General features: G+C 38.2%; 1 protein-coding gene across 2 annotated transcripts in view; it reads left to right on the top strand.

The window, feature by feature from the left end:
• grik1a (glutamate receptor, ionotropic, kainate 1a) overlaps nt 1-15,505 on the top strand; it is a 36,787-nt gene that overhangs the window by 17,713 nt on the left and 3,569 nt on the right. For both annotated transcript variants that reach the window (XM_080866104.1, XM_080866105.1), the window contains exons 8-15: nt 550-657; nt 6,613-6,729; nt 7,081-7,284; nt 7,661-7,884; nt 8,428-8,546; nt 10,184-10,401; nt 11,821-12,046; nt 14,607-14,857. In XM_080866104.1, the coding sequence (XP_080722230.1) occupies nt 550-657; nt 6,613-6,729; nt 7,081-7,284; nt 7,661-7,884; nt 8,428-8,546; nt 10,184-10,401; nt 11,821-12,046; nt 14,607-14,857 (1,467 nt within the window). The remainder of the gene's footprint in view (nt 1-549; nt 658-6,612; nt 6,730-7,080; nt 7,285-7,660; nt 7,885-8,427; nt 8,547-10,183; nt 10,402-11,820; nt 12,047-14,606; nt 14,858-15,505) is intronic.

Below are 15,505 nucleotides of genomic sequence, written 5' to 3'. Positions count from 1 at the left end.
CAGACAGTTCCTAAAAAGGCGACACATTATATGGTTGCATGTGGTGCAATTATTTTTAATGTTTGTGAAATAAAAAGGAACAGTCCATTAACATTTCAATTTGAAGTGCTATAGGGTTTATATTTGTTCTCTTCTCTAATAAAAAAGAGGTGCCAGATGTACCTCCATCACAGTCTGTCAATAATCAGGACAAACAAGAAAAGAATGGTATACATGCAAAGCAAAGGGAATCATCCAATAGGAAGTATATTCAGAAAAAGGTAAAATATTTTTGGTTTTATTTGATTAAGCGAGAAAAAAAATGTATGCATATAATTGCTTTGGCTATTTTAAACAAAAGCTTTCATGCGTATTGAGACTACACAACCTGTTGATCTTCACTTGTTGTGATCCCGTGAGCCTTCAAGCTTCCTCTCTTCTTGCATGGACCTCCTTCACTTCTCCTGCAAGCAGCCTGTTCTAGAGTCCGACTTCCAAAGGTCTGGATAGACGAGGAACTCAGATGGTCTTCCAATTCTCTGTAAATCTCTCTCTCTCCCCTTTTTGTAGGCACAGTGGGATGGACTGACAGGGCACATTGTTCTTAACAAGACAGATGGCCTGAGGAGAGACTTTGATTTGGACATCATCAGCCTCAAAGAGGACGGCATTGCCAGGGTGAGCACAGAGGCCTGGAACAGCCAATTACAACGCTCTCATGCTGCTTTCGCACTGGCTTATTCGTTCCATTAGGGCATGTGTTTGTGTTTGTGTATATGAGAGACAGAGCGAGAGCGAGAGCTGATTAGTCATTTAGTTTTCTGTACTTACATCCTTTTAAAACACACTTACTAGCTGTTTTAGATTGTCCAGCCATGAATATTAATAATGCTGCACTAACTGATTATTAATTTCCACGCTGTCTGTGCTTCACGTTGCTCTCATCACAATTCCTAAAGGGTGTTGTGGAGGGCGGAAGCCGCCTCACGAAAAGGTGGATCGAGGTTTGTGCCAGTGCCTTGTTTGGTGGAAGCCTTTGTTGTTTGCCCCCTCTTCTTGTTTGCCCTACTCTCACTCTACATGCCGTGCACCTTGCTGCTCCCTGCCTTGTCAACTTTGTCTTTCTTCACTGATTTTGTGTGCAGCAATGCCATGTGTTTGACGTTTCAGTTTTTCCCCTGTTTGGGTGCAGGCATTGCTTTGACACTCGTCAAAACTTTCAGGAAAAAAAGTACAAATTTACTTTGTTTAAATGCATATAGCTGTACCTCCATTAGGATTAGGAAGTAAGTGCTGCAATTTCACATTCTTTGATGGCAGGAAAGACGTAAGCAAATATATAAAAATAGCTCTCTGTCAGCTACTAAGCTATAATTTGCTTCGCTATTAGATTGCCTTCATACGTACTTTAATGGAAATCATGCAGGTTACACTCAATAAGGGCCACATGTTTTTGAAAAATGATATTTACTGAAATTTTTCTTCTGAACACCACTAAAGAGGACTCTAAATCACATATTCAAAGTGCAAACTTTAAGCTTTAATTCAAGAGGTTTAACAAAAATATTGAATTAAAAATTTAGTGATTAAAACTGTTTTTATACATAGTCCCTTCATTTTAGAAAGATTAAATATAATTGAACAAACCAACATAACTGTAAATATAAAGGTTGTTTCTAACATCTGGATGAAAATCATTTGCAATCAACAATTGCCTAAAATCTAGAATTCAATTCAGCTTTATTTCTATAGGCCCAATTCACAACAACAGCTGCTCAAGGAGCTTTATATTGTAAAGACCCTACAATATTTAAACGAAAGAAATGCCAATAATTATATCATCCCCTATGAGCAAGCACTTGGCAGTAGCGGGAAGCTATTTTTCTCTTCCCATCATTCTGGTATAAATACATCTTTGTTTTATTTGTCCAAATAATTAGTTTCACAGCTGTGCAGGCCCCTTTAGATGTTTTCTTGCAAAGCCTAATCTGGTCATCTTGCTCTTGAGTGTCATAGATGGTTTGCACCTTTTTGTAAAGCCCGTGTATGTAATGTTATACCTACCCGCTTTTAGGGTGTTTTTGACTTGGTTTGATGTTGTGAAGGGATTTTCTTAATCTTGGAAAGATTTATGCTATGATCCACTTTAGTAGTCTTCGGTGGTCTTTCGGGGCTTTTGGTGTAGCTTGTCAGTGCCTTCTTTTTAAGAATATACCAGGTTGTTAATTTGACCACTCGTTAAGTTTTTGCTATGTTTGCAATGTTTTTTCAGCCAAATGATGGACTCCTTCACTTCACTTGCATTAACACATCTTTGGACCTCATATTGAGAGTTCAAGTGACCAGTTACCAAATACAAGTGAAGCACTTTGAATCAACTCTAGATTTTTAACTTGTCATGGAACAATGAGGGAACAGACCTCACCTGGTCATGAGACTGGGTTGTCATTTGTCCAATTAGGTTTCAGTTTCTGAACATGGGACACAATGTATAAAAATGGCTGTAATTCCTAAACAGCTAATGCAACACTTTGGTTAAACTTCTTGAATTGAAGCTCAAAGTCTGCACTCCCTGTGGTGCTCTACAGAGGCGAAAACACAAAAATGTGCCATTGTCCAAATACCTTTAGATTTATTTGTACCAAAAAGAATCTGATAAGCATAAGCAACACCCCATCTCAAGTTTAAAAACTTTAAATCTATAAAAGGAGTAGATTTACTTTCCTGGCCTTTGATTGGCACAAAGAGCAGAGTTATAACACCCTCTGGTGCACTGATTATACAGCAAATCAACTTCATAACTCCATTCAGATTCCTTTCTAGTTTAAATTAAATTAAATTTTAACAGCAATTATGCAAAAGCAATGCTTTGATGATTGAAAGAGTGAATGTTCGATTCATTCATAGCACCTGCGTCTGTCTCAGTTGTCAGACAGGTATGTAGGCAGGCAGGAACTGTCAGTTTGCAAAAGCTCTGATTTATTTGTAATTTTAATTCCATTCAATACCTTCAAGTCCTCAAAAGCCTCACCTCAGAGGAAATGCCACTATATAGTAAGCACATCACATAAATTGCCTGGCTTTATGGTAATAAAAAATGAATTATCAGTCCGTTGCAGTTGTGTTAGTTCTTGGGCACTGGAGTGTTAAATACACTCTGAAGAGGATGATGAGACAAAACAAAGTGAAAGTCTCTTGAGGAAAAAAAAGTATTTTTTTTTTTAAAGTTGTTGACTTCCTGAAAATATATTTTTTTTTCTCCTCAGCTTTCTTGGCCTGGCTTACTAAGTCTGTGGTAACGGTTTTCCACTCTGATTTGGTTCTGGATGAGGATGAGCGTTAGGATTCACAGATAACATTTTCCTCACAGCATATATGAGCCAATTCATGTCAGTTTTTATAGCACACTTAGTTGTTGGGAGCTCCTCTGGTGTACACGATAAAATTGCAAGGCTATACACAGAAAATCCATGACTCGGGGGTTTTAAAGATGCTGGCTGCATGCGGTACGGATGTCCTAGGCTATATTTTAGGATTAATTTCATTGACTTGGCTCGATTGCTCTTTTACCTAAACTTCAAACTGTGCAATCATACTGTTGATATTCGACAGAGGAGAAGCAGCCCTCTACAACAGCATGTAACGCAAGCTAAATGATGCAAGACCAAACAATTTTAGACCAAAATACTCTCCACATCTTTAATATTCTCACTCTGACAAATTATCTTGGAGATTGAGGACAATGCAATTAATTCAATCCATCCCCACTCACAGTGTTCCTCATCTGCAGTGTCCACAGATAAGACAGATTTATGGTCCCTTGCAAAAAGTAACTCGGTGGAGATATGGAGTGCTTTTAGCGAGGTTATAAGTGAACACATTTTCCATCAGTCGGACTTGGTTAACAGAATAAGACAGAGTGTAATGAAGAGTGAAAAGCATTTCATCTTTTGGAATAGGTAATCCCACCCAGCCATTTTCAGAAAAATAAATTGTAAACATAAGACTGTACCTTCTGCAGAGCTCAGTTTAATGAGAGGTACTGATGCGTTCACTTCTCTTCATCCTCTTAGGCAGTGAATGAATGGAGAGGGCATTGTTTCTGAATAAAAATACTAAAAGGCACATTTTTGTTCACAGAATGACTCGCCAGAGGAGAAAAGCTTATCTGGCACTTACTTTAGTTCTATTAACAATAAGGCCTAATAATTTAATGTTCTTAGCTTCATTCCAGACCTGTCATGACCTTTGCTAAAGCAAAGGGAGTTGAAAGGTTAAAAAAAATCCAGCTGCCAGACATCTGTTCTAATCTGATAACTGTCTGGATTATGCCGCCTGGTCTGATGATTAAGACAATCTCATTCACCATGTTGTCCTCTCTTCCTCCCAACCCTATCTACCCTTCTTTTTCTCTTGACTGCTGGTGTAATTTCCCTTTCTCCACTACTTATTTAAGTTTACTAACTGAATTTTTTTAAAATTAATGTTTGGTTTTGATATTATTTTTTTGTAGTTATTAGAAAAAAATGGTCAGAAATGTAATAAATCCAAATTAATGCAAAAATAATTTCCCAAAGCCCAGCGTAATATCCTCAGATGTCTTTTCATGTAATGCTTTTCATCATTTAATTTCATGATCACATAAATAAAAAAGACAAAAAAAAATCCCAACAATTCTTATTGTTTTTGTTTTTTTTATCTGAGATGAAGCATAATTGTTCATTTTAATTAAAAATGACTTTTTTGTCATGCTGCTAGTCAACTAATTGTTTCAGCTCATTGTTAAAATGACAACATGGAGAAAAATAAATTGTTTAGCAGTTACTGGATGGTATTGTTGTAACACGTTTGCACTGTAGTTCTACTATTCAGTATTATATATTTATATATTTAAACTGGGCTTCCCTTTTGCTGTCAGCAGCAGTTATTTCAGGTTAAAGTAAAGGATGTATTTCAGTAACATATTCAGTACTGTGCAAAGGTCTTGATCCATCCCACATTCCTTTATGTTCTTTGTATTGAAACATGTTCAAACATGGAAATAAAACAGGACCAGCGTTTTTATAGTTCTCCCAAACTTAAAAATCAATTCTTGATACGACCACCTTTATTCTTAAACACGCAGCCTGAACTCTCTTAGGAAAGCGCTTTTGTAATTTTTTGAAGTAGTCTTAAGGAATAGTTCTCCAGGCTCCATTATAGATATTCAGAGTTCCTTGGATGCTGCACTTTATTCTGTTCTCTGTCAACATGATCCCACACTGCTTTAATAATGTTGAGGTCCGGGCTCTGGGGAGGCCAATCCATAACCGATAGTGCTCCATTGTGTGTTTTTCTATCCAGTTTTGATTTTACGGCATGGCTTCATCTCTCAGCATGAATCATTGTCATGCTGGAAAATGAACAATATATGGATCAAATGGGGACCCAGATGGATCTCTCAGGTCCTGTGTCAGGTCTTAGCTGGATTTCTTTTCCTATTATTTAAGGGAAGAAATAATGCTCATCTTCTGTGGAAAGCTCCTCGGTCTGCCACATCTTCTTTTGTCTTCTCCTTTTTCATCTGATAGCTTTTTGAGAATCAAGTTGTTGGAAAAATACTATTTTATATCTTTCAAACTGTGTTATCTTTAGCATTTTTGTAGCTAAACATAAGAAATGGAAACAAATGGTATGTTTTTGCAACAAGCTGATGGCGTCTAAAGATATAATTTAAATTGGGTTCTTTGCTCACATGTATGCTATGTGTATACACAACCCTGGTTCATCCCTTGAGTTAGGTGTCATTTTTAATGCTTGAATGATTTATAGGTCAGTGTTAAGTGGATAAACCAACAACAAAAATAATTTATCTAAAAACAGTCCGGTACAAGGACTGCACTGAAAATGAGTGAAAAAGCAGCCAATGTCCAAAGAAACTTTAAAAGACCCTCAGAAAGCCTGGAGAACTATTCCTCAAGACCACCTTTTATAAAAAACTGCTCAAAAGTCAAGCATCTAGGTTGCAAAATACAAAGAAATGAGGGGTGGCTCAAGACTTTTGCACATCACTGGATGCTACTCAAATACGAGTGCTAACTGATCCAATAATTGTCATAATGAAATTGTTGTACTCAAAATCTGTTTGGTCCAAACTGCTCCTTCAGTTTCATATTTGCTGTATATAAAATTACATTTTTTAGCTCTTTGCCCAAAATCATCAGAGCAAAGCTCAGCAAAGGGAAAATGCTGTAGAATAGTGAATGAAGCAGAAAGTTGAAAAGGAGGCAGTGTCAGGTCTTTAAACCTTTATACTTCTTTTTCATTTTTCTGTTCGGCGAATCAGAAAATATGATTAATATGCGGTGTGTCAGAGCAAGTTCTATTTTCCCATTAAGATCTGGAGATTAAATCAACTTCGTTATTCTTTATTTTTCTGAAATAAGTGGAGTAATCAGTCAGCTTATTTTCCTGCACAGGTGATCGCTAATCATAAAAACGCAGCATTGTTTAAAGCTTAAACAGAAGTAAAGGTCTATACGCTGCAAAACAGTCTTACACAGAGACTCCAGAAGGTGTCAAATGTAACATCCTGTGTTTGATCAAAGGAGCAAATGTGGTTCAATAATTCTGAAGCCCTGTTTGCTTTTGCAGATTGCTGTGTGGAACTCGTACAGGGGGATGAACCTGACGGAGGAGTCCAGGCGAGACAAGAATAACAATGTGACAGACTCTCTGGCTAACAGGACTCTCATTGTCACCACAATACTGGTGAGTAGGAAGGTTAAACAGAGGACAGCATAGAAAGAAGAAGGGAAGCACATGTGAGATATGGTTAATGTAGATAGGGGGAACAATAGATGGGAATGCAATGAAAAAGGAGAAGGATACAAAGACGGAAAGAGGTGTTTAGGAGATGTGGCTGCACAGTTTTTGTCTCGTTTTGTCAGCACAGAGCGAAGCCGATTCTTTATTAATCCCGTCCATAAAATAATTTGCACGTGCTCATGCAAAGGATCTACAAGCTAAAATAACAAAACTAGTTCATTTAGGATACTAAGCATAAAAAAGGGTCAGAATAAAGAATATACCATAAAAAGATGAATGTTTTGTTTTACACAGGAAAATCCTTACGTGATGTTGAGAAAGTCAGACAAGGAGCTGGTTGGGAATGATCGCTACGAAGGCTACTGTCTGGACCTTTTGAAAGAGCTCTCAAACATCTTGGGTTTTACGTATGAAGTCAGACTGGTGGCTGATGGGAAATATGGAGCCCAGAATGATAAAGGAGAGTGGAACGGGATGGTCCGGGAGCTGATCGACCATGTGAGTTACTAGATAAAGTGTAAACCCCTCAAATTAAATTGGGAAATAAAGTAGAGTAACGTTTTCCACGGTTGAATTCACAGATTTCATTCAAGCCTGTTTGCAGGCCTTGTTTAAAGACCAGTACAAGCTTCTTTCTTTGATAAAAATCAATGCTCCCTCTGACTATATTAACAAGGCTTCTAACAAAAACAAAGCTATCTGACCAGAGTTATGAGCTATAAATAAATATTACATTGCTTTCTAACAGTTTTCTCAAGTAAAGAAAATCTTTTAACGAGGTGTATTCATCATGTGAATACTGATGCACCGATGAGAGCCCTTGAACAGTGCTCACTTCACCTGCAGTGGGTTACTTTTGTTTGGTGTTTTTTAGGTTGCAGACCTTGCCGTGGCTCCCTTAACCATCACCTATGTCAGAGAGAAAGTTATCGACTTCTCCAAGCCCTTCATGACCTTAGGCATCAGTATCTTGTACCGGAAACCTAACGGCACCAATCCAGGCGTGTTCTCATTTCTTAATCCCCTGTCTCCGGACATCTGGATGTACGTGCTGCTGGCCTGCACAGGGGTCAGCTGCGTCCTCTTTGTGATTGCCAGGTGAGAGGATGCACTGATGCTTGAGGGGACGAGCTGAGGTGTGATGAACTGTCCAAAGCCCCAGCTCAGCTCTGCCACACTCTTCTTTGGTTACTAAGGAATGCCACCACAGAGCTTTTTAGAACAATAAAAAGTGGGCGAGCCTGACAAGAATCACAAATCAGCTGTGATGTTTTGGCTCGACTATATTTTAGCAAATTTCTGCTACTCAGAAATAACGGAGAGTGTGCTTTTAGCCATCAGCTGCCAGAGTGGATTTGATTGTGGCTGTTAAGTAGCTGGGAGTAATTGCAAACTCTCCACCTTTTTCTACGGTAGTACGAAAAAGAAATCTGCCAGCTGGTTGCACCTTGCAACCTGTAAGTGACAATGAAAATGTGAGACTCAAAATACGTGTTTTGCATTCTGTGAAAGTGCAGATTGCACTGAAGCACTAATGGAAGCCTGTTTTAATGTGAACTCCATGACTGAATTATGATTACCTGCAGCACACTGGTTCCGTACTTCTTTTAATCTCGCTTCCTTTCTGTCGTTGTCTTGCAGGTTTACTCCTTACGAGTGGTACAACCCACACCCGTGCAACCCGTCCTCGACTCTAATTCAGAACAATTTCACTTTACTCAACAGTTTCTGGTTTGGAGTTGGAGCGCTGATGCGGCAAAGTAAACTATTTTTATATAGTCGGTTGATGAAATTGTATGTTGACTGTCAAATTAACAAAATGCTTTGGTATGTACGGTGTCTTTGACAATCATGAAGAACGTGTTTCTGTTCAGACACCTGGCAAAACGTGCATTTACCAACATGTGTGTGCTTTAAAATTTTTATGCTATTAGTGTGTCCCTGCAGTCAGATCAAATCGGAGGCCACCTGGATATTATTCATTTGGGGCTCTATAATCATTGACTCACTTTGGAAACAACCTTCACTGCAGTTTTTGGTAGTTCTGCAGTGGCTTTGTTTTCCCCCCAAAAAATAATAACCTAAAAATATTTGTGCATTCTTAAATTCTTTTTTAAAATATGGTTTTCAGCTCAGACAGATTCGATCTCACTCTTTGTACACTATGTACCCAGCAGCACACAGCAGACAGACAGTTAGCACAACGATGGTGAACATAACAAGAAACATCAGTTAAATGTTTGATTTAAATTTATCAGGTTAGGACACAAGCACACACAAACCAAAAATGCTATTGTTTAAAAAGTTAAAACTTTACTAATAGAAGCAGCAAAAACTGGGGTCTTACTGCAGAGCTACAGTAAATGAAAACCCTGCACAGCGGCTCGGCTGTGAGCTGTTTAATGCCAAACATCAATATTTTCCTCCTATTTTCTTTGAATGCCCTTTCCATATATCCTGGCTCCAGTTCACATGAATTGCATCCAAACCCTATTATAAGAATTATGTTGCACATCATAAGGACTTTATCTCTCTAAAGGCAGGAGATTTGGGCAGGCAAAGTCTGACGTGCCTGATTGAGTGGTCAGCAAACCTACTGACAATATCAGCCGAGTGCAAGCCAAGTGTAACTATCAGTAAGCTATGTGTGTAATTTGTTAGCTCTTTAGAAAGGCAGAAAATGAAGAGATGAGCAAGTGGGGCTCATTTTGGATTCGTGCAAATTTCAATGTTGGTTTATTTTCTTATCTGTAAATCAGATTGCCGATAAAGCTTTAATTACATGTCTCCTGCTGCACTGATTCCCTTTCAGCATTTATCAAAAAACAAGCTCAGGCAGGTTTTATACTCTCCGCACTGTATTCTGCATATGAGCTTTTTGATGCTGTGGGTTCTTCTCTAGAAGCACATTTAGGGATTCTTTTCACTCAGAGTGAATAAAAAAACGAGCACAGATGAATCCAAACCTCAAACCCTAAAAGTGGCAAATGTATTCTCCAGTTATCTGAATATGTTTTCCCCAATTTCCTTCAAATAAAAATATAAAGCACTTTGCTTATTTTGGTGCTTAGGTGTTGCACTTCATTACTTTTTACATGTGCTGCTACATTTTCTTTACTTTCAGCTTTCCTTTGTCAGATCTTCTAAAGTGTACCATTGTATTTACTGTGAATCTCACAATTAGGATTAAGAAAAAATATTGCGATTAAGAACAATGTAAATCGGTTTCTCCCATCTTTTAAACATGCAAACAACACCTATTATTATTCTAGTTTCACTATTCTGATATTAACAAAATGATTCCTGCATTATCAACATGTTTCTCACTCTCCCTTTCTTAAACCTTTACCACATGTGCTCGTTCTTAACCCCTTGGTTCTGTTTTCCGTGCTTCCAGGCTCAGAGTTGATGCCTAAAGCTCTATCCACACGTATAGTTGGTGGCATCTGGTGGTTTTTTACCTTGATCATCATCTCATCCTATACGGCCAACTTGGCAGCCTTCCTCACAGTGGAACGAATGGACGCACCCATCGACTCAGCAGATGACCTGGCAAAGCAGACCAGGATTGAATATGGTGCAGTTAGGGATGGATCCACTATGACTTTTTTCAAGGTAAACCTGCTGTAGTGTCTAGTATGAGGCTTTTAGAAATATGTGACGCAATACGTATTACATTATATAATCTGTCTTTCAAGGGCTTTTCTCTCTCTTTATGTTTATATTAAGCTATATGTTTTCCATGGTGACGAACTGAATATGTGGTAATGCTGCTGGAGAGGAAAGTGATTTTTCACACTGAATGCAAACCATAGATATTTGATTTTTGCATCCTTTAAGAAAATGTTTTGTTATCTTTCAGTAAAACTAAGTGCTTGCAAAAGGCTGTTTGTCCATCCATTAATCTTTTTCCATTTCTCTCCAATTCGGGGTTACATGCGGGCAGCAGGCTATACCAACTGTGCAAAAAGCAGGATACACCCAGGACAGGTCACTGTTGGTTAATCACAGGGAGACAAAGAACCATTCATATCTATTGCCAGTTATCCTAATGAGCATGTCTGTAGATTGTGGGAGGAGGCCAGAATCCCCAGAGAAGATCGTCAGCTGGTTGGTGGATTCAAACCCAGGATGTTATTGCTATGGGGTGACAGTTCACCCCATAGCAATAACATCCATAGCAATATTTCATATTTCTTAAAACTATGAGGTTTTAATATATTTAAATACATAACTCAGGAGTCACAGTACCAACCAAAATTAACATCAGCCATTGGGCATAGCCTTAGTGCCTCAACACTAAATTTGTAATTTACCTTTGTCAAAATGAGTTTATTACAGTTTCTCAACATAATTCACGGGAACAGATACTTCTTAAAATCATATAATTTCCTTTCTGTATCATCCTGCATTTTTGCCAAAATTCTGTTATAATGAAATTAAATAAAAATAAATAAATAAATTCTTTCATGGCTGGTGATGTGAATCCATCAAGAAGGATTGTATGATGGGAAATGGAGAAGATGCATATCGAGAATTTGGGAGTGTCTGTGTTGAAGTATACGGTAATTTGTGAGTTCCTATTATATAATGCATTAGTGTACTAGTGTCCTTGGGTGGGCTGTCACTTCCTTGCCTCACAGCTACACTGGCTCTGTGCCTCCTGTGGCTCAGCAGGGGTGATCCATGCACGGCTTTATCCTCCCAGATTGCAGCCAGTGATTATGGCTGCCTCGATAGGAAGAAGCAGGCTGTGTTGATGGCTTGAACAAATTGAATCAGCTGGAGGAGATTTAGAACACAGCTGTCCCATTTTCTCTGACTGAGCAAAGCGAAACACACACTCACACACATCGACTGAGACTCCCGCTGAAACACAGTCCCACACAGCTTGCTTGTTAAACTTGTATGCATTTATGGAAGCGTTGAAATCCAGTTAAGCACATATAACTGCGCTTGTGTAGACACGAACGCACAAAGTCTATTTTAAACACTGTACACTTTTTATTAACTTTTGGCTGCTTTGCTCCTTAGAAATCAAAGATCTCCACTTATGAAAAGATGTGGGCCTTTATGAGCAGCAGGAAGAACACCGCTTTGGTTAAGAACAACAGAGAAGGTATCACCCGCGTCTTGACAACAGACTACGCCATGCTGATGGAGTCCACCAGCATCGAGTACATCAGCCAGAGGAACTGCAACCTCACACAGATTGGGGGTCTCATAGACTCCAAGGGCTATGGAGTAGGAACACCTATTGGTAGGATGAACAAGAAAGATGTTTATGCCTCAACATCATCTTTGTCATCATCTATCTCCGAATGAAAAGCCCCTGAAAAAGTAAAGAAAAAAGTCATGTAGAGTCACATATTTTGAATTGAGAACTCCTTGTGTTTGACATATTTCACTGCAGCAAGACTCATTTCTTATTAAATAAATATATCAATTAAAGCAAGCCATAGACAATTACTGCATATCTTCAAGCACAACAAATTAAATTCTGATTAAAAGATCCTGGTGGTCTTATTTTACTTGAAAATATTTTTTATAGAAACGTCTGTAAATGAATGTTTTGCATGAGAGATAGAAATTTTTATTTCATTAGGAATTTGCATATTTTTCTCAGGAGTTCAAGTGCAGAGCAGCTACCCTTTATCCTCAAAATGCAAATACCCTTCCATCAGAAAGCTCTGCCAGCTGTAAGGCTTTAGGCCAGTTTGTTAGAATTTGAACTGGAAGCAGGTCAACCTCTGCACTTGATGTCAGGACTGTTGGATGTTTACTCAAGCAATACTTAATATATATCTCTCTTTCTTCTCTTCTCTTATCAAGATGCAAAGGTATTGCAACTGATGTAGGTTTGAAACCCTCCGTCAGAGATTCAGGCTTATTTGATAACAGCAAGCCAACCTGACAAGCCTGTTAATTTTCACTCTGCTGCTCCTGTAGAAAACATTCTGCATTGTTGAAAATATTAAAGGCCACCACAGAATGGAGGAGCATCTGTAGCATAGTATGACAGAGAGGGCCAATAAACAGAAAGCCTCCCTGGGTAGTTAAGTTGGCATTAACTGTTCTTGTACAGGATTTTTCTAATCCAGTCCAGTTTGATGTTGACCTATTATTTCTCTGAATTCAGTTTTACTTCCCTGCTGGCCAAAAAAGCACAAAAATGAGATGTGCATAGAGTGGTAAAAGCAAGAGAAATGACAAAGCATTATCTAGGAAGGCCAGACCAAGACCAGTCTCTCTAAATACTTTTTTTGCTGTTGTAGTGGAGAGTAGTGGTTTAGTGTGTTTGGTAGGATGTTTTTTTCAGAGCACGGGAACTCGGTACATGGTCAGGTTTAGGTTAAAGACATCCTTAAGAGATAAACACAGATGAGCGGCTCACTGCTTTAGGCTAAATCCCTCAGAGCAGAGGTAGCTGTGCCCACGCTGTGCTAAAAAGTTAGTCCATTCAGCGCTTTTCTCAACTGATCAATAGGCTCTGATAGAGTGAAAGTTGTGTATGAGTGTGGAAGTATAGTAGGAAAAGAGGGGGGATGCAGAAAATAACAGGAAATAGTGATTATAGGGTGTAAGAGTTCTTAATACTGTTTAAGAATTCTTAAACCTTATATACATATATATATATATATATATATATATATATATATATATATATATATATATATATATATATATATATATATATATATATATATATATATATATATATATATATATATCACGTTTATTGGCCATGTATATGCACAGACACATACAAGGAATTTGGTTCCGGTAGATGGTGACTCTCAAGCACAGCAATGTATATCTCAACAATCTAAGCAACACAATTCACCCACACACACACGCGCGTGTGTGGATATATCAAAGACTGTCGACTAGTTTTACTCAATAAAAATGTACAAAACTCTGTATACTGCAATGTAAGCTCCAACAAGGCAAAACAACAACAGAAAGGACAAACAAGGAAAAAAGTCTTCTTCCAGAGCTGGTCAACCTGAAAAGCCCAGTGTAGTACAGACAAAATAGTTATTCTGGGAAATCTTGTGTGCAGCCTGTAGCCATGTTCCTTCTTTCTTCGCAAACTAAACACAACTCTTTTGCAGCACTTCTCACAGGCCAAAAGGTGTGACACACTGTTCTCGCACGCAAAAAATACCTTCCAAATTTAGCGGCTGGAGAAAGAAAGATATTGGCAGTGTTTAGTTTTTAGAATTTTTAGTTTCTTGTCATCTCAAACGCGTAGGAAAATAAAATAAAAATGTGCAGAGTCTCATGCAAGTGGTGATTGCCATCATGTTCACATGCATGTGGGTGGAGTTGCAGCTAATTGTTATTATTATTCCTGTTCTGCTAATGAAATTATGGTGAATCAGGTGGAAAATAATCTTCATCACTTAGTATTACAGACTTAGATCACTCAGATAAATTCTGCTTTAACATGAGAATGTGCCCTCCCCATCACATAGGAATGATTTTTTTAAAAGGGCAGACGAAGCACATGCAGGACATGTTTTGACTTGCATGTGACATATTTTTTTTGCATGTTATGTCTGCAAGGTTATGACTGAGTCTTATGTCACATAAAAGTAAGGCTCCAGTTCTGGGGACTGTTGCTGTTTCTGAAAAAAAAAATACTACTTCAGAAAAACACAATAAATATTTATATCCAATTTAATAGCATGGATATTTAATGCTAGATAATGGTATTCGTCAACAAATAATAATGAGCAAATAGTGGCATATAAATGTAGTGATGTAAACTGTAAAGATTGACTTTAAAAACGTTTTTCTACCCTCCCTCTCACCAGGTTCTCCTTACAGGGATAAAGTGACCATTGCCATCCTTCAGCTCCAGGAGGAAGGGAAGCTGCACATGATGAAAGAGAAGTGGTGGAGAGGAAACGGCTGTCCAGAAGAGGACAACAAGGAAGCCAATGCCTTGGGCGTGGAAAACATTGGCGGTATCTTCATTGTCCTGGCTGCCGGTCTGGTTCTCTCTGTGTTCGTGGCCATTGGAGAGTTCATCTACAAGGCCCGCAGGAACGCCGACATAGAGGAGGTAAGTGAGGTGATGCTATAAACTGCTGTGTGATGATGCGAAATGACCAGATTAAAGGTTACATTTTGCTCTGAGTAGAGGGTTGGGTTTTTTTTCTTTTCTTTTTTTAGAAAAGACCTAGTTTTTCTGTAGATCGTTTAAAAGCAGAAGTGATTAATGTCTGGAAGTATGCACTGACAACGAGCAAAATTTTGTTCATTCCTCATTCTGCGTGTTGGAAGGTATGTTTTTTTGTTGAAATCAATGGCTCATCTGAGTGATATTACTCAAATTAAAATTTGCAATTGCTGCCGGTGTCTTGGCTAGACAGTCATTAGAATGATTTGTGACTTATTGCTTTGACACAGTGAATGCTAGGTTTTGATACAACTAGAAATTGTAGTCAAATAAAACACAAAGGTCTGTGTGGGGTGTTTTTTTTATATACTACAAATATCAGTACTGGATTATCCTTCAGTTCACATGATTTTAATCTTCTTTTTGGAGGTAACAAATATATTTCTCAAGAAAAGCATACCATTTCACACGTAACAAAGGCAGTATTATATCATGAAAGATCAACAATGCCATGCGCATGATTCGTGTTTTCAGTCTGCCTTATTTTTCTTTCTTTCATGTTGTTTCCATATTGTTATTTATTATCAGAAT

Source organism: Rhamphochromis sp. 'chilingali', assembly GCF_963969265.1.
Source record: "Rhamphochromis sp. 'chilingali' genome assembly, chromosome: 19".
NCBI lineage: Eukaryota > Metazoa > Chordata > Actinopteri > Cichliformes > Cichlidae > Rhamphochromis > Rhamphochromis sp. 'chilingali'.
This window is presented reverse-complemented; position numbering and strand designations above follow the sequence as displayed.